Genomic DNA, 19848 nt, shown 5'->3' on the forward strand with positions numbered 1-19848 from the left:
CTCAGCTGGGTTCTCTGCAGGCATGGAACTGACAGGTGGGAGAGACTCTGCTGCTCCCTAGTGGAATGAAGTGATATAATCATATCATTTCCTCGCATCAGACACTTGTTTCTTCACGCCAATGTCTGTATCCAGGGGATAACCTGCATGAGGCAGGTTCCTTGGGATCTGGGCCCAGCACTCTAAGAGAGCCTAATGTAGCAGCGGGGGAACCCAACAGGTCTGATTTTCAGAGATGCTGAGCTCCCAATCCTCCAGACGCCAAGCACGTCTGAAAATCCGGCCCTACGCACCTATGTGGAGGGGTGAGGGAACAAGGCGTACCTTGGAGGGTATAGAGCGGGTGTGGCTGAGTTGAGAAGGCCCTTTAGGGGAGTTTGGAGGAAGAAGATGATGGTGTCCAGGGGACACGCCAGAGTTTTGGTGGATTTAATCATAAAAGAGACCCACAAAGGATTCTGTTTAAATCGTTGAGTCAGGCTCCTTTTGCAGCCCTGAAAGTCTTTTGTTGCTAAAGGATTTTTTCCTGTTGTTTTTTTTAGCTTAGAAATATAAGCAGTGTTGAACCGCCACAAAGAGAAAGGCCTGACAAAGCGAGAGTTTGGCTTAACAATCATAAGACTTTTAAAAATCAAAACTTTGGCGTCTTTTTATTTGCCTCCTGGCACTGGCGCCGTTAGGGATCATGTTCCTCAGCTTTTTCCCCCGACCAAAAGGGCTAGCAACATACCTCTTTTAAATGAAAGCTGAGATTCTCATGTTACCACCTGCCTCCAGGAGCAGGGGTGATCAGAAAAGCACAAATATCATGAGACTCACAATAAAATCGTGAGCGCACAATATTGTATCTGGAATAGCCAGGCCAGTTTAGCTGGAGGACTCCTTGGAGGATCTCAAAGATGTGTATTGTCAGATCTGACACCTTAGCTAAGTAGGCAGGAATGTTAGATCTTTAACAGCGCCTTCTTTCTCCCATCTGTTCAGACAACTGTTGAGTATTCCTGAAAATGATCATGAAGCCAGAAGAGTTTCACAGATTTTTAGCACAAATATTTATTCATCAGAGAGTTTGGCCTCTAAAGGGTGTTATGCAGAATCCCTCATTCACTTGCCTTTATTTGGTAATTTGCTAGCTAGCCAAGTATCAGTCATCCAAGCAGGAAGCAGAAACAACTAGATTATACCAAACGCAAACAAACACAAACACAGCTGACATGAACATTTTGCCCCATTGGCTGAGAATTATTCAGCAAATAAACCCCCATGGATAACAGAAACCTGGGTCAGTCATGAGTGATTTACACTCAGAAAAATGGGTTAAAATCACAGTGAGGAATTGTCACAGTCCATAACTTGCCTAGCTCCAGTATGTCCCCTGCAGTACCTTCCCAGATGGCACAGATTGCTAACGTGCAGAGAGCCAATGTTTGTTCAGCTGACTCCTCCTTCATTCTTACCCAGGACATGGCAGAGCACAGGCAAGCAGCTACACCTGCAGCGTTAAAGCCGTCACTCGACAAGACTTAAGAGGAGTCTGCTATTTATTCTATAAACTGGTTTGAATTCCATTAGATTCCACTTAGAAAAACCCAACAATATGATTTATTAGTGACTACATGGGATCCCATGCCCCCGCGAACCATCCTGGGGCTGGCACCCGCAGTCATTTCATGCCCAGCTGGGTTTTCAGGGCCTGGAGCCCTGCCATTTGGATGTTGCTTCCCCCGCACACGATGATGACAATGGAGCCCAGGTCCGGGTTCAAGTGTCCTTCTCGCTGCAGCTGTTGAACACAACCCGTGTAGAGTAAGGCCAGAGATGCTCCACAGGCAGGCTGCACCAGCATCCGCTCATCATCTGGGCAATGCCGGCAGGAAGGAGAAAAAAAGAAAGATCCTGCATGCTCAAAAGCACAAACCTCCATCACAGGAGCTAAAGGAGGAACTCAGCTATGCAGTAGGTTGTTATCCTCACGGGGGGGGGGGGGGGGAATGACGGGAATGACCATACGCACTAATTGGAGACTAGCCCTTGTGCTTTTAACCTAAGCAGCTATACTGCACGCTTACTGCACGCTGTGGACTGCATACGATGCACGCTTGATCGTTCCACTAACGTTCAAACGCCCTCCCACTAAATTGTGCTCCAGGCCTGTTGAGGAAGCCCTTCTCTACACCTAATTTCTTCAGGCCTATAGCCCAATTCCTTTACTGGCTGTGGCACTGTTTGGCCCCATGTACCCAGGTGAAGCCAAACACATACTATTAGGATACGTTTGGGAAACAGCTGGGTCGTAACTGCATGGTTGTCACTGCCAGTGCCTCTGATCCCTGGATCTGATTTCCCTATTCCATGGCCCCATTTGACAGAAAAATGCTAACGAAACCTACCTTCCTATTCTGCAGAGAATTGGCAGACGCAAGAGTCAACAGAGAGATCTAGAGACGCGGTTGAACTAGCTCAGAGCATGAAGGGCAGTAGGTGGTGCTGTCGGCTCACAGCAGTCAGCCAGAGAGCTGCATCAGCACCCCATGTCTGCAGGGAAGGCGCATCCGCTTACCCAGGAACTGCTCGACGGCTTGCACTGCTTCCAGGTCCTCCACCAGCTGGGAGATGAGCTGGCATTCGCTGGCACATTCCAGTGCTCGGGGTGACACCGTCTTGGCTCCTAAGCACTTTGCCACGCTGGGAAATGGAAAGCAAAAGAGAGAGCCCCCATTAGCACTCAGCAAGCCAGCCCAGGCCAGAGGGTGGGGAGAAATTCACCCCAAGATCTCCGCAGCGAGGACCCCGTGGGGGTGCAGGGTTCTAGGCTGGCAGTCCTTGGGGAAGGACGTTGACCAGACACAGCGTGGAACAGCTGGGAGCCCCACCATGAGCTTCAGCCTTGAGCAGGAGGAAACTATCACAAGGGTCCGAGGAGGGAGTTTGGGCTGCGTGGCCCATCCAGTCTTTTGCCTCTCTGCTGGGGTTGCCCCCAAGGGTGCTAACGGTGCCCCGGTGTTGCTGGTTTTTGTGATGTGGAGGCCCTGGCTGAGGCCTGCCAACTCGTTGCACACAAGGGCCACCAAAGAGTCCTCAGCTATAGCAAGAACGTGCAGTCACTACCGACTCCGGCTGAGTTTGAACCCAGGGCCCCACGGGGCGGAAGGCACTGTAGTGTCGCAATGATTGTCACACTGCTGCAGACACAGAGCCTGAACAGCCGCCAGATCTGTGCCACAACGATAAAAACCAGCTCAGCATGGCTGTCTCCAGTGCTGTTTAAAAGTTGCGCCATAGGCAGGTGTCGCCCTGACTGCATTAAACCAGGACCTTGCCCAAGCATTTTATCCAGAGCAAAGAGACGGTAGCAAGTGGCCTTCGAAGGCCCAGGCTGGGATTCTCAAAGGCGCCTGAAGAGTTGGGCACTTAGCTACCGAAGGTATTTCCACACTCCCTCTTACTGTAGTGTCTGAGCGTCCATGTACGTCTTCACACAGCCCTGGGCAGGACTCTGATCCCCATTGTACACGTGGGGACCTGAGGCAAACGGAGGCTGAGAGACTTGTCCATAGTCACACAAAGACTCTGCAGCGAAGGAGGAAACTGACCTTCTGTCTCCCCAGTGTGAGGCTAAGCCCAGACCACTGGCCCATCTTCCCTCTACTAACAAGCTCACAGTGGTCTGGAAACTTCAGCCCTAAGAGGGGAGGCTCGGACGACTATCGCTGACTGGTCAGCTTGATCTAGGGTGACCAGATAGCAAGTGTGAAAAATCAGGATGGGCGGTGAGGGGGGAGGTAATAGGCACCTACATAAGCAAAAGCCCCAAATATCGGGGCTGTCCCTATAAAATGGGGACATCTGGTCACCCTAGCTCCATCAGAACCTCCTGAATGAAATTCATGGCAAAGAAATTCTTGTGGGAGTTCAGGAAACAGCCCCTAACAAAGCTATGGCGGGTTCTGGTAACTCTGGCTCATTTCCTTTGCTCCTTTTGGCTGAGGACATGGTGTTAGCTCCCTGGATCATTGAGAAACATCCTGACTCCAAATCTGCTTCGTGAGTTTCTGGCCAGCTCAGTTCTCCCAGCCCTTGATGAGCTCAGCAGATCCACAGCCAGCTGCTGGCATTCGTAAATCCAGGGAAGGAATCTGGAATTCAGGGTAGGAAGATCATTCACAGAGGAGGATGGGACAAGGGTGGCCCTGGTATGGTGGGGCTGCCCCAGAGCTGGAGACCCAGGAATCCCACAGTGGGTAAGAGCTGTGCCTTTTCTGAAGACCTACCTCGAATATTATTGGACCCACTTTCTCTCTTCTCCACCCGCCCACTTGTATGTTTCGTGCACCTGCCACCTCTTCCCTTTGGGGGAAGGGCTGTCATTGTAATGAGTTTGTACAGCACCTAGCACAAGGGGGCACCCACCTGGCCAAGGCCTCACCATGCTGCTGCAAGGCAATTCAATATCCTCAAATCCCCCCTCCCCAGCCAGCCTCCCCCTGCACAGCCCCCTTTGCGATCAAGTCCACCACGTCACCACGGCAGTCGCACCCACCTGGTGATATCCGGCAGGGTGACCAATCGCCCGGCCCTGACCGCTGCGTTGAAGCTATCAGCTCCTTTGGTTTCCACGGCAATGACGGGTACATCCTGCCAGCCCACTTCTTGCAGGCCGGCCACCGCCCCGGCCAGCAGCCCTCCACCTCCCACCGCCAGGACGATGGCCCCCGGCTTGGTGCCCAGTGAATCCTTCAGCTCCCGGATGATGCTGGCATGGCCTTTCCTATGGGAACCAAACCAGCCGTGAGAAATCAACCAGTGCGAAGCGTCCCTGCCGTGCCCGGCTCGGACAACAGGCACGTGGCTGGACAGCTTCGATCTCAGCCCCCCACTCCCAGTCCCAGGCAGACCTCGCTGCGGTTGCAATGGGAGGCTGGGCAGGGCACATGCTGCCGGCCGGGCCATGCAGCGGGAAGCGCCTTTCAAGTGGCAGAAGGCAAGAGAAGTAGGAGGGGCTTGGGACCACGGCAGGAGGGATGGACAGACGCACAGGCACAACCAGTGGGGGGCGGGGGGTGACTCCCCAGACAGATGTTCCCCTCTGTCTGCCCCCCTCAGAGCAGCGACAGGATTTCAAGTCTGCCGTGCTGTTGCGACGTCCGTGCCCGCCCCTGCTCTGCCGTGCCCGTCTCGCGTGGCACGCCCGCTCCACAGACGGCCAGCCCTCCCCTGCCACGATTCGGGAGCTGGCAGGGAAGCCCCAGCCCTGGCCGCCGGCCGCTGCCATCCTCTCACTGGATTGCGGGGTGCCTTCGGAGCTGTGACCATGCCCAGCCGCCCAGGAGGGCCCGCGCTGGGGCTGCGGCCCCAGGGTTTGAGCGTTGGGCTGGCAGCCCGGGCCGGCTGTGTGTGACCATCACGAGCGTGCCCAGCCCTGCAGAAACGGGCCAGAGCCCAAGGGCCAGGGGCACCTGGGCCAGTGACAGCGGCTGGAGGGACACTCGGACCGGCTGCCCGAGGCAGGGGGCCGGGGGGAGTTTGGAACAGCCACCCAGGAGCCGGCGATGCTCGGGCTGGCGTTGCACACCCGCTTAAGCCTCGTCCTGAATAGGGACCTACCAGGGCGTGTCCTCCCCACAGCTCAGGCGCCAAGAGACACGGGGCCAACAGGCACCAGCAGCTGAACGCCAACGCGGGGCTGAAACAGCAAATTCCCCTTGGAAACGCCCAGCTGGTGGCATTCAGAGACGACCCTCCTGGCCCGACAGCTGCCCCGCGAGGCGCCGCCAGCGGAGATCTGGTCCGAGGAGCAGCCCTTTGCTCTGGAGTGGGGCTGTGGCTGTGTGCTGGCCAGCTCAGGGTAAACAGAGGCCAAAAGGGCACCTGGCCCCACCCACAACCCCACTGAATGCAGAGTGCACCGGGAGCGACTGGACCGTGGAGAACCCAGCAGCCGCTTGGTGCCCGCTCACTCCCGTGCCATCCCTCGTGCACCCTGCCTGGCTCCTTGCTTCTCTCGCCATGCGGGTCCCTGCCCGGTGGTTGGAGGCCAGTCTGAGCTCAGTCAAACCGGGGCCGATCGGCAACAACCCGTGGGGAGGCGATGGAGAAACCGTGCAGCAGGGGAGGGGAGATGCTAGCCCCAAAGCGGCACAGGTCATGCCCTCTGATTACGTGGAGAAGCAGCCCCTGCCAGCAGCAGGATATTTGCGTTGTAAAAAGAAGAAAGTGGGAGTCATAGAGCTAGGGAGAGGGGGGCAGAGCAGCAAGGTCCCAGGCAGGGGGATCCCAATCTCTCACCAGATCAAAGGGTGGTCAAAGGGGTGGATGTTGACCCAGCCGTCGGTCTCCGCTAACGCCAAGGCTTTTACGTAGGCATCATCCCAGACCTGTCGATACAACAATGCAGGGAAGGATCCATGACTTGGCTGCTGCTGCCAGCTTCGGCCAGCCCTCGCTAACCTGGCTGGCTAGGAGCAGGTTGGCCGCCACTTAGCCTGCGTGCTCTGTGGGACAGAGACTGGCTTTCCCTTTGTACATATGTGCAGCATCTAGCACAACGAGGTCTTGATCATCAGGGGAGGCTGAGCACCAGGTTCTGGTTACCCTCTCCTGGCAGGGTGAGACAGGAGCCAGTCCAGTGCAATGGAGTTACAGCGATGGAAAACTGGAGGAAGAAGAGAATCGGCCCTAGTGGTTTTTAGCATGTGCTTCTGCGTTCTGGTGTGTGTTTGCGTCCGTGTGTTCGAGTGTGAGAGGAGAACCAGGCCTACAGATCTGTGAGTGTGCTTGTGTGTGCGTGTGAAGTTGCAGGGACCAGAAATAACACACCAGGACAAATCTTGCATGCAGCCCTGGTCCCCCATGACTTGCACTGGGTTGCCTGCCAGCGGGTGAATGAGGCTGGAATGTGGCTGCTTTTAGCACATCAGTACCCAGGTAAAGTCCATTTATCTGAATTTCAGGTCTTCTAACAGCCTTTGTGTCGCCTCCCTGCCAGCCCCATGTGAGTGAATCACCTGCTGGGTAACTAACATTAAGGCTGCAGAGCTGCAGTTTGGAAAGGGAAGCAAAGAAGGAAAGAGAGGGGGAGTAGCAGCAGGAGACAGGAGCCCAGCATGCACTTCTGTCGACCCAAAAGCCAGATTATCCAGGGTATCGAATCTCCCCCAGGTCATTCAGATAAACAGAATTCACCCTTGTGTATATTTTTACTAACTACCAATTAGCAATTTATGGCAAGGAAAACGCCGGGCAGAGTATAAACAATGAGACTGGCTGGACCCTTGGGGTGGTTCTGATCCAGTTGGAGCTATCCCAGAACCCCACTGGTGCACGTCGCTGGCCTTTTACTGCCCACTGCCGTTCTGCAGGTGTTTGCCAGGCGCCGTTTTACCCCCTTCCCAGAGCACAGGAGGGAGGAATGCGGGAATTTTCTGTACTATTTTTATGATCTATCCACGTGACCCTACCTGTCCCTTTGGCATGGCTACCCAGAGAGTGCAGAAGGGGTCAAACACTGCTGGGCACACAGAGACGGGAGGTGTTAGTGTCCCCTGGCTGTCTGGGGTGATATGAATAGGTCACTAAGGACTGGCTAGAACCAACCCAAATCTGTGGGGGATCTGGGAAGACAACAGGAACCCCAACAACTGAGCCACTGGGGCAGAGATCAGACCCTGTGGCTCCGTGATCAAAAGGTACCTTTCCAAAGACCTCCACCTCCGCCCCATGCTCTTCCAGCTTCCGCACCGTGGCCTGCGAGGTGCTGGTTGGCACTATGATGGTGGCAGGGATCCCCAGCTTCTTGGCAGCGTAGGCTGTGGCGAGCCCAGCATTTCCCCCTGCAGGGACGGGGAAGCGGGGTCAGTGAACAGCAATGGGGGTTTGGCGACCATGGCAATGGAATAATGTTCCCGGGGACTATGGAGTCAGGCCCCACCCCGGGAATCAGAAGCAGGCCCAGGTCTCCATGTCTGGGTCCAAACATGGATTCTGAACACACCACAGATGAGGGCCACGCAGGGGAACCTAAATTGCAGCATGATGACCATTCGGCCTGCTGACCCCTGGGCACAAACATCACAGCCCCCCGGGCTGGCTTCAGTGGCAGAGCTGTAAATGATCCTGGGGAGACAGACACCCCGGGCGGACACAGAAATGGGCAGTGAGCAGCACCAGCCCATCGGCTTGAGCCTGGGGCAGAAGCTGGACCAAGCAATAAAACAACCTGGATGTGTCAACCTGGAGTGGCTCTAACCCGCACCCCTCTTCAGTGACACATAGCAAAGCAGGTCCCCACGCTCCCTAGCAGAGACCAGGCAGGATGTCCAAGGGAGCGTTGGGTTGTAAGCTCTGTTAGCTGACACACGGCATATTATGACCTTTGTCTCTCTGGGGCAGTTTCCCCACATGCATTTACAGGCTCCCCAGTCACTGGACTTTGGAATGACCAAGTTCATGCCAGGCGCAATGCAATGAGGATGCAGCCCAAACGCCCGTGCCCCCCAATTAGAGTGACCGGATTACAACAGAAAAATATCGGGACACGTGGGGGAGGGGACAGCGAGGGGACAGCTGCCACGGAGGCTCGGAGCCACAAGGCCGCCCGCAGTGGCATCAGAACTGAATATTCACCTGAGTCCTGAATATCGGGACAAAGGGCGTCCCAGGACATGGGACAAAGGATTAAATATCGGGACAGCCCCGATATATCTTGCAGTCAGGCTGAACAAGAGCGCTGAGAGTGTGAACGTCCTCCCATTCAGATTCAGATTACTGGGTGTTTCTCCATCCAGAGCCCAGATTTACAGCTGCAGCCCCAGGCCTGGTGTTCTCTCTGTTTACTACTGAGGTTAGAAATGCTGAGCCATGAGGCTGAGTTTGAGACACAAACATTATGCCCAGAAATGATCCCTTGATCCATGATCCACTGCATCGTTTCACACAGCTCCCCTCTGCTTGGGTTACCGACTTGGTCCCAAATGTGTTTTCTACAAAGGCTGGATGCACTCATCTGGGCCTTGGCAGGGTGAAAACTGACACCCACTGCCCCTAGGCGTTAAAGAACTCTCCATCTGTGACCCACGGAATGCCTGGGGCACCTCCCCAGGATCAGGTGATGGAGCAGAGGGGCCCTGTCTTGCTAGATATCCCAAAGGAGAAGAATAGTTTGAACTAAATTTACCTGTGGAGCAAACAAAATGTTTGCAGCCCTTCTTGGCAGCCTGAAACCAGAGAGAAAGTAGAGCTTAGAATTCATTTAACTCACTTCACCTCCGCCATGCTCTAAACACAGTTTGGAGGTGGAATTAGCAATATAATGACACCGATAATACTGCAAAGTCAGTAATACAATTCTGTCTACACACCCGCACTCGAACACATTCTGTGTCACATGCACACAACAGCTGCACCACCACATACCCACCCAAATGTATACTGCACCCACACATACACACTAATGCTTCCACCCCATCTTGCAAACACATACAAGTGCGTTTTGCAATACATTCTGTATTCTGCATTTTGTACCACTGCTATTACACACACACACACACATTTTGTACCACCATACCCACACACAGAAATGCACATGTCCTTCTTCGGTGCATGCTCATGACGCACTGTGTCAGCCACCAAGCTCTTCAAAAGATCAGAAGAGCAAGTGCTAACATCCCAATGCTGTGCTCACCTCCTGGCAGAAGTAGCCAATACCCCGAATCTTGAATGAGCCCGTGGGTTGGACATTCTCCAGTTTCATGTAGACCCTGGTGTCTGCGGCCTTTGACAGGGCCATGCTTTCCAGCAGAGGGGTGACGATGTGGAACCTTCTCTCATCTCTATTCAACAGGGCTGCCATTGGTGTCAGAGGAAACACCTAAAGTACAGACAAGGTGTGTTCCAAGGCAAGAGATACCAGAGGCCAAATCCTACTCAGTTAAATCTGGAGCATTTCCATTGACTGGAAGTTAATGGAACTACCCTGAATTTGCACTGGTGTCAATGAAGGAATCCAGCCTACAGCCTTTCATGCCACAACATGGATAAGGGTGCAGGGAAAACCTACGAGGCCAAAATCTGCTCTCTCTGCCCAGGGAACCAAGTAGGTAGGTGCAAAATGACTAGTACCAAAATAAAAGTGATTTGTCCTTGCACAGAGGTGTATCATAGAAGATGAGGGTTGGAAGGGACCTCAGGAGGTATCTAGTCCACCCCCTGCTCAAAGCAGGACCAACCCCAACTCAATCATCCCAGCCAGGGCTTTGTCAAGCAAGGCCTTAAACACCTCTAAGGATGGAGATTCCACCACCTCCCTAGGTAACCCATCCCAGTGCTTCACCACCCTCCTAGCGAAAAAGCTTTTTCCTAATATCCAACCTAGACCCTCCCCACTGCAACTTGAAACCGTTGCTCCTTGTTCTGTCATCTGCCGCCACTGAGAATAGCTTAGCTACATGTTCTTTGAAATCTCCCTTTAGGTAGTTAAAGGCTGCTATTAAATCCCCCCTCATTCTTCTCTTCTGTAGACTAAATAAGCCCAGTTCCCTCAGCCTCTCCTCATAAATCATATCCCCCAGCCCCCTAATCATTTTCTTTACCCTTCGCTGGACTCTTTCCAATTTGTCTACATCTTTTCTGTAGTGGGGGGCCCAAAACTGGACACAATACTCCAGATGTGGCCTCACCAGTGCTAAATAGAGGGGAATAATTACTTCCCTTGATCGGCTGGCAATGCTCCTACTAATGCTAGAAGGCTAACGGCACATTGTTCCATTGTTCAGAGGATCTCTTTGCATGGGTAAGAGTTGTTGGATCAGGCCCCAGAGGGAGGATATGTCATGCAAGCTATTTGCAACGATATCTGAATGGCTTGAACTCTGAATGCTTTTGCAGTTCATCGCCAAGTCGATATTGTTCCCCCATGCCTTTCCTTTTCTTTTTTGCAAAAATGCCAAGACCAAGCTATTTGGAGTGAAAAGGGGCCTGTGTTTTTCAGCCAAATTGCTATCACTGTAACAACATGGCGTTGTGTGATTTTGCAGGGCTTTTGTAGCTACCTTATTGCTTTCACAAAATTTCAGGGGCACAAAAACTGATGAAATCAATACACAGGTGAAAAATTTCATAAACAAACTGTTTGAGAAATTGTCTGCAATTTGTCACAGCTCTAATAATTAACAGAACTCAGATATTCTTTCTCCAGAAGCAGAACCCTCTCCCACGAGAGCTGACATTCAAGGGGACTCTCCTTTAGCTAAAGCAGTATAGGACATACGACACACAGTTATGCAATTCCGATACCATGCAGTAGAGGTCAGAGGTAACACCTAGACACTAGTCTGCTTATTACAATTTAATAAAAATCTTCTCTTTGGATGGAAAAAAGAATATTTAACAATTATTTATTGCAGTTACTCCGGATAACTGCGCTGACTTCAATAGTCAATAACTTGTTTCTTGGCTGTTTTTACTCATGTGGACCAGACACTTGGCTGATATAAATCAGCAGAGCTCCATTGACTTCCAATGAGAATCTCTGCAGATGCAAATCAGCGTATCTGGCCTGTGTTCTTTCCTTACGTTTTCCTTTTTTTATTTAATGTCATTGTATGCCCAGATGACCAAAGGGTCTGCATTGCGGTATTACCTTTCCCTGGGCAAATTGGCATGATACGTACTTTTTGGAGTTACCGGGGGAAAATGATACTAATTACAAATAAAGCAGTGGTTGCATTTATGAGAAGGGCTGGCTGAAAATTTTCCATCCAAAGTGTTTTTCAACAGAACACTGGGTTTTCAACAAAAAGAAAAATCTTAGATTCATAAATTCATAGATTTTAAAGCCAGAAAGGACCAACTATGATAATCTAATCTGACCTCCTGCATAGCACAGGCCAGAGAACCTCATGCAATAATTTTTGCATCAAGCCCATAACTTCATGAAGCTATAGCATCTCTTTCAGAACGATATCCAGTCTGATTTAAAGGTTTCAAGTGATAGAGAATCCAACAGGTCCTAAAGCAAGGTCTTCCAATGGACGATTACCCCGACTGTTAAAAATGTACATCTTATTTCTAGTCTGACTTTGCTCAGCTTCAGCTTTCAATCATTAGATCTTTCATGAAAAGTGTCTGCTTTCTGCAAAAAAAAGTTCAATTTTTTGTCAGAAAAGTGAATGTCCAAAAACCAAAGTATTTTGACTGGAAATGTTTTGGTTTCACCTGAAAACTAAAATATTTTGATTCTAAAGAACGCCACAGCGATGCCTCATGGGAGTTGTAATTCAGGTGCCTCGTGCTCCCCTCAATGGGCCGGGCTACCCAGATGGACTTCATCTCCCATGATGCACCGCAGCCATATATTGTCTTCTTTCTCCAATAGCAGAAACTGTGGTCCAAGGAGATGTAGTTTGACTAGGAAGCCTGGCCGACAGGAGGATGAGGCACTCAACTACAAGTCCCATGAGACACCATAATAGAATTTCATCATTTAAATATTTCGAGGTTTGGCCAAAATATTTCAATATTCAGACAAAATATTTCAGGGGTTTTTTGTTCACAAAACCTCAAAATGTTCCAGAGAAAAAAAATCCATTCTTTGACCAGCTCTGCTTGTGAACATCACCATTAGGTCTTGGAAAATAAGAAACTAGAGCAACAATTCCAAGGATGATAATTCTGATATAATTTGCATGTTCATTTACATACTATTACCCACAGTCCTCTGCTAGATAAGCACTAGATCACAGTATTGCTGGTGTGTGAGCTCTAGGGACAATGTGAATGGCGGGGGTGTGCTAGTAGGAGGCTAGGTGTGCTTTGCTGAACTCCTCTAAATTAACTGACCATACTAAAAATATCAGTACCAAAGCATTGCTGCTCTCTCCCTTGTCAATATGTGTGGACTTAACAAAGACAAGAGACAGGCAAACTGCCCCACCTAAATCAGTGTATAGTGCTGAGGGAGTTCTCATATGGGGGTTATTAATTATAACAAAATACGTTTTCTATAGGGGTTATTGGTAGTGTGCTAGAGTTAATAACTGGTCACTGTGCAATTCAGCCGTAGGTCATTCCTTGCATGGATAGTTTATAATTGTCTTTTGAAAGTTTACTAGTTAAGTCAGATTCAAAGGGGTTGCTTCTGAGAAACTCTTCGCCAGCTGCATTGGAGTTTTTCCGATGCCTTATTCTAAGGGTGGCTCAGAGCAGATTCTTTCTGCTCAGAGGTGGTGCTAGCCCATTGGGGGGTCCTAAGAAGCAATATTTTGGAGGGAATAGAGGCTGCCTTTCAGTTGTGCTAATGGCATCTCTATCTTGCCTCTTCCTTGCTGTAATATCCAGCTGGGAGGGACTCGTCTATGGCTGTGGGTTTGCTGAGAGGTGGAAAAACCACTTCTGCTGGTTTGCTGACCTTCTGGGAGGGGGTTTCCAGTGCAGTTCAGAGACCCAGCCAACTCATGTCACTGATGGCTGAGGCATGGCTCCGAACCCTTTACCTAGACATTAAAAGCTCTGTCTAGCACACAAACAAGAAATGGGATCAAAGGATTAAAAAAACAGCAATGGAGACTTCCAAATCTATATAAACGTATCAGCTGTGCCAATGGTAAACTCTGGGTACATCACGGACAAAAAAGAGTCTCCCCAGCTGCTTTCCCAGCCCCAGACAGCCAGTGTTTCCCACCTCAGCCTCCTAATTAGCCTACCCATCCCAGTGATCTGCTCTGCCCACTGGGGGACAAACAGGTGAGTCCTGAGGGTCACCAGCACCAGGCTTAGCAAACTGAGGAAGGAAGTGAATTCGAGATCCCAGCACCCCCCCAGCACAGAGAGTGCCAGCCCCACTTCCACTGATCTGAACTGCCTCCCGACAGCATAGGGAGATCTCTCCAACAGCTGGGACATTTCGGGCTTTAAAGATCGGACCCAACACGTTAGGCTTGCCCCGGAAAGCACTCAGCAGATCTCACCGCGTGGGTGTAAAGTGCTCCTTGCAGGACCTGCTTACCACAGCAACTTGTCTTCTGTGGTAGTAGCAGTTTCCCAGCTCGCAAAGAAGCCCTGGCAATGATCGAGGCAGGAGGTAATAAAGGGATGACTAAACCTGGCGAGCTCCCACGTCCGAAGGAAAGGACTCGACCTCTGGGCTAAGTGCAGATAATATGAAACACACGTATCAGCAACCACAGGCTGGGAATCCAGCTGGGGATAGAACAAAACGACCAAAACCTTGGAGATAAGTGATAGACGCACCCTGTCAATCACGGACGCTGCTACAATCTCTGCAGTTTCTCCTGGCACTTTCCCTATCGCCTCACTTTCATCTGGCTCCCAGATAGCCAGCTTGCACTCTGCTAGCCACCAGGGACCTGGCTATCGGTTAATCCGTGCCTACTCTGGGGGAAGGAATGATGTGGGGAAAAGAGATTTTAAGCCATCTTTGTGCTCCATGTTTTGGGGGGGCTCTGCAGGACCCTCTCCAGTCCCTGGTGTAAGTTAGAGCAGCCTCAGAGTTGCTCTGATTTAAGATTTGCCTTCCAGTGTGCACTTCAGCCATGCTCCCTTCCTGTCCCTAGCATGGCCGCGATGGCAGGGCCTGGAAGCAGGGTCATTGCAGAGCCCTCATGCTACTTCCACATCAGCCAGGGAGAGCCTCTTCACATTTATGCTGCCAGGCGGGCACGGGGGGCATTAATGTAACGGAGAATCAGACCCCAGGCAAGCAGCTCTGATGTACCTTGAGAATCAGAAGTCTGTCTATCTATCTAGCCCATCATGGGAGTATCAAAGCGTCATACACATAATTCCAGATGACGTCACTGCTACAGAACAGGGCACCAACTCCCCACCTCGCTATCCCTGCTATTTCCTTTTGAGGAGTCGTGGGTCCAGATCCTCAAAGGTCTGTAGGCGCCTAACTCCTTAGGTGCCTAAATATCTTTGAGGATCCTGGCCTGTCTGTCTGACTCCAAGCTGGAATCTTTTCTCCTGATCCATTTAGGAGCCGCTCTTCAGATTCCCCAGGGAGTTTTCTTCAGCGAGCACGCTCATGTAAAAACTAAAAGAGGGACATTGCTAGCAGCACAGCAAAAGCCAACCTCACCCGGAGATCGAGAGAGGCTGCCGTCCGCAGAGCCTCCAGAAAGGGAGAATTCTTGAGATCAGAACCTTTGACCAGTTGTCAAAGACTTGACGAGCCTGAGGGCTGAAGAAAGAGGACAGAGTTCACTCACTCATTTATGATTTACTGACTCTTGAGTGTGATTCCGGCCCACCCGCTGGCCCCCTCCACATCCCAGAGTAAGAAAACGCTCTTTACATCCCTCCCCCAACCCAGGGAAATGGGTCAGACTCATTCAAGGATTAACGGGTATAGCAGATAATCTCAGCCCAGGCAAGTAGAAAATAGTCTCTCCCAACAAGGCTGTGTCCTTAGCAAAGCCCTAGACACACCCCCTGCATGCAGGACAGGATTGGCTCCCTGACCTCAGCTCTCACCAGCCCTCCCTTATTAGCTATGTCCTCGGCAGCTTTGCCTGTCAGTTGGGTTGCACTGCTGCCATCTGCTTCCTATTCGGAATATTTACCTTGATTCCGGCTGGGATCTCTTGTCTTGCCTCCTCGCCCCAGGCCCAAAAGGAGCTGGCTTTCCCCACGCATACAGATGAGAGAAGTCGGTGATTCCAAACTGCAAACAGCAGAGCAAAGTTTAAGAAATGGAGGCGGAGAAACCCAGAAACAGGGTTAATAAGGGTTACATTAAAGAGACACGTCATCTTGATGAGCCCACATCTGCCAAAGAAACGTTTCACCGGCTTTTGTGGCAAACATCGCCAAATAAAACAGAACTGGATGAGATTAGAGAAGGGCGACAGCTTATGCTCTTTTCTCCAGTCTTTTTAGTTGGTGTTTCGTGTATTGTCAGTTTCACTGTTCAGCCAGGGTAACATTTTCAAAAGCACCCAAGTGTTCAAACAGCCAAAGCCCCCTTTTCAAAAGTGATTTGGGGCCACATTTGTAAAGGTATTAGGTGCCTAAAGATGCAGATAGGCACCTAAGTGGGTTTTTTTAAAGCATTGAAATCAATGGGAGTGTGTTTTGAATATCCACTAGGCACTGATCTAGATCTTTTGGTGCCTAAATACCTTTAAAAATCTGGCCCTCGGGACTTTCAGTGAGACTCAGGATCCTATAATTGCAAATAATCAATTATAAAAATAAGTGCCCAAGTTGCTTTTGAAAATGGGATTTCATCTCCTAAATCACTGAGGTGCTTTTGAAAATACCACTGTTAGTCAGTTTCTCCTTCTGTTTGTGTGGGTTTCTCATGCAGCAGCATCAGGGGAGAGGGAAAACACAGGAAAATATGGTTATAAATGCATAATTGGCAGGGAGAAAGGAGATGCTTTGGGGGCAATGTAGCACCAGAAACCACTTTGAACTCATTTTGTGAAATTAACCAGATTTCAGTTTAACACTCACTCAGCAGCCCTTGCTGCCCACCCCTGCAATCCAAGGGCCACTTCTGATTTCCACAGTCTGGCGTCAGTCCTGCAAGCCAACCTTTGCCAGAAAGTTAATAGTTTGGATAGTTTAGTTTGGATCTTGTGACACTAAGTTATGATTCATCCTCACAGCACCACGATGCAAAACTGCCATATGAGAAAGCAAATTGTGCTTCAGTGACAGAGCATTATTTTGCTGCATTGATAAATAGGTGGCATTCCCTGGAATTCCCAGTCAGGGCATCCCAATATTTGCCACTAGACCACTAGGACCCGCAACCCCAGCATGCACCAAACAGTCATGCAGCAACAAAGAATTTCCTCTACAATCCTAGGAACTTTAACCCCTTTACTACTGAGTCCCCTGCATTCCTGCTGTCCAGTTGTTGTTCTATCAACATACCATGGGAATATTTAGATAGTGGGTGGGATGCACTTCCCAATATGTTCAGGCACTCAGCAGGGGCCTCCCATAAGATATCTCTGGAATGTTTGGCCGCACATAAATAAACTAAAATCCATACCCGGGGCGTGGTGCGCGTGCATTCACAAGGGCAAAGAGAGAGCCATGTGTGCAACCCCCACAGGCATGCTTGTGTCGGAGAACTGTGCCTGCACCACCTGCATTTGTGGGCACATGCAAAATGCAGGGAAATGCTGGTGCACGCATACTATCTGCAGACATGCATTCAAAAGCCACACGTCTCCATGCCAGCGAACATGGAGTTGCTAGGCAATGTGCACATCTGCATGCACAGGTCAGCTCTTTGCATGAGCACATGCATCATTTGCTGGTGCAGCTTATGGCCCGAGTTTTGGAAATTTAGCTCTGGATGCTGTCAAACCACAGGGTCTCTATATCGACTTCCATGGCCCCAGCTGTGGGCATTCCCAACAAGGGTCAAGTTGAGGGGACCAATTCAGCACCACAAACACAGGCCCTGCTCTTGCTTTGCGGAGCATGAGCAAGACAAAAGCTCAAGGCTGGATCAGGGTACACCTGCCAGTTGGAGGGGAATCAGGGAGGGAGGAGCAGTGCACAATATAACCAGGTCTAAGTGCAGGTTATTTATTTGCTCAGTAACACTTCAGTCTGCACCATAGCCGCAAGTGCACTTGGATTATATAAGATCTGCATTTTACAGTCAGGCCCATTGCAGCAGCTGGATGCGTCCTGATTTCCTGCGCTACAAAGGCCGGGCGTGCACATGATCTTTGCAACCGGAGTATGCACGGGTTTGCCTGATGCTGTCATAGCCCTCAAAGAGAAGGTTCCAGCCTGATCAGCCAGGCACATGAGCAGCCCAGCTTCTTATCACATACACGATGCTTGTGCATTTGTGTGCATACGTGTGTATGCATTTTTACTTGTGTGCATGTTAGTGTGCATGTAGGTAGGTAATGCCTGTGTGGGCACACACATCGGTGTGCAGGCTTGTGTTTGTATGTGTGCATATGCATGAATGAATGCACGTGTTGTTCATACATAGATTTATGCCATCGCCTGTGTTGGTACATATATGTACGCATAAATATGTGTGCATGCATATTTACAATACTGTATATGTTCGTTGTACCACCCCTATTTTGGATAAACTACACTGTTTCAGGCAGTTCCCCCCGCTGTCTCTTACTGCATTGCTTCACAGCTGAAACAGCCCATCCCTTTACCTGTGCGCTCTCCCCTTCTTCTTCGGGGTCATCCTGACCAGATGTCACCTCCCTACCTTCTTAAACCCTGGCACACACCTTTGCGATCCTGGACTTCCTTGTCCACTGGGGCGAGGAGCCCATCCAGTCCCATCTGAACAGGAGTCACTGAAATGCCAGGATCTAGAAGCAGTGACCTACCTGAGCGAACGTCAGGACACACCCTGTACCACGCCAAAACCAGGGAGTTGAGGCAGAATTATAAAAGCACTGGGGACAAAATGAGACCTCCCAGGACATGTGCTACTATGAGGAGCTGACCAGATTTGGCCAGAGAGGCCACTTTACCCCCACTCCGTTGTGGACAGTTTGGAAGGCATCCAGTGGACCCTGAGGAAACCCCCCAGGTGGCAAAGGTCTCTGCAATTCACCCAACCCTGAGCCAGAGACCATACCAGACAGTGCAGCAGAGGGGGTCTCAACCAGCAAGTATTATATGTTCTATTACAGCTAAGCCTTTCCCCCTCTGCTTTTTCTAGAGGCTCAAGTCCCACAGCCTCCCTGTAGTTGTTGCCAGTGGTTTTACTGCTAACACGTCGCACTTCCTGCAGAAGGATCTCCAAGCACTTTACAGCCATTAATAAGGGAAGGCTCACAACAGCTCCAGTGAGGCTCCAGATTATTATTATCCCCAGGTAACAGATCAGGAGCCTGAGGCACCATGAGATATTACAACGTGCCCGAGACCGCACTAGAACCGTAGGGCAGAGCCGGGACTAGACCCCCACTGCTCCTGGCGCCTAGCCCTGTACTGACTGCATCGTCCCCACAGAGTGAATGAGCATGAGGCCACCGAACTTTTCTTGTACTTGCTGCTCCTAGTTGCTGGGTGCCGCCGTAGCCCTGGGCACAGGGACTGCTCTCCTGCACACTCAGTGACCAGCCTGCTGATGCCCAGGCCGCGTGGAGGAAAAAGCAGCCGCCACACTGAAACGCAGCAGAGCCAGGAATGGGACGGGGGAGACACAGGATGGGGAAAGAAAGAAGAGCAGGAAGGGGGAACAGGGGCAGGAGCTCAGGGTTCATGGGGGTTAGAAGCAGGCAGGGAAGAAAGGAGCTAGACGGGAACAGGGACTCGACCAGAGAGAGTGGGGAAGGAGGGACAGGAGCCATGGAGGTGGGAGGTTAGAAGCAGAGGCAGAGAACAATGAGCAGGGAGGGGGGAATGTAGGAGCAGGAAGAGAAAGGGGTGGGAGTTGGGAAGTGGAGTGATGGGCAGGAGCCAATGGGAAATAACAGCGGGAGTGAGGATGGGGGTGGGAGAATATGAGCAGACGGGTTTGTAACACATTCCCCTCCAAAACCAGGGACTGAACCCATTATTTCTGAGTCTCACCATTCCCCTGCTGCCTAGCAAACAACCTTGACAGCCACTGGCAAAGTGGGCATCTCCATGACCCACACAGGGGATAACAGCCTTCTACTGCTACCAGTTACTCCGTTAGCTCAGGTGGGAGGGAACTGGGCTGTAGATCTACAGTTTCCCACCCTGCTGATGACTCGGGGATGGGGGAGGGTGGATGGTGTTGGCTTTTATCTCTGTGTCTCAGGACCCCCCCACGTAAACTCGGTGTAATAACACCAGCTCACCTCCCAGAGGTGTGGTGAAAGTAAACTCATTCGCGTTTGGGAGGAGCTATGA

General features: G+C 50.9%; 1 protein-coding gene across 5 annotated transcripts; it reads right to left on the minus strand.

Annotated features, from left to right (window-relative positions):
• Positions 1–1028: 1028 nt before the first annotated feature.
• Positions 1029–19266, minus strand: SDSL (serine dehydratase like). 5 transcript variants are annotated; one of them, XM_067550165.1, is made up of 11 exons: positions 19005–19266; positions 15579–15679; positions 15095–15196; positions 14000–14138; positions 9680–9865; positions 9173–9212; positions 7690–7829; positions 6286–6374; positions 4541–4768; positions 2561–2685; positions 1029–1857 (listed from the first exon to the last, which is right to left on the minus strand). In XM_067550165.1, the coding sequence occupies exons 5-11, from the start codon at positions 9845–9847 to the stop codon at positions 1664–1666; spliced, it is 984 nt and encodes a 327-aa protein (XP_067406266.1). In that variant the 5' UTR covers positions 9848–9865; positions 14000–14138; positions 15095–15196; positions 15579–15679; positions 19005–19266; the 3' UTR covers positions 1029–1663. The 5 variants fall into 5 exon arrangements, with proteins under 5 accessions (XP_067406266.1, XP_067406265.1, XP_067406267.1 ...); XM_067550164.1 differs by lacking the exon at positions 19005–19266 and adding an exon at positions 16474–17113; XM_067550166.1 differs by lacking the exons at positions 14000–14138; positions 19005–19266 and adding an exon at positions 16474–17115.
• Between the last annotated feature and the right edge of the window lie 582 nt (positions 19267–19848).

Source organism: Emydura macquarii, unplaced genomic scaffold, assembly GCF_026122565.2.
Source record: "Emydura macquarii macquarii isolate MOO-44397 ecotype Brisbane River unplaced genomic scaffold, CSIRO-AGI_Emac_v2 contig_1254, whole genome shotgun sequence".
Lineage (NCBI taxonomy): Eukaryota > Metazoa > Chordata > Testudines > Chelidae > Emydura > Emydura macquarii.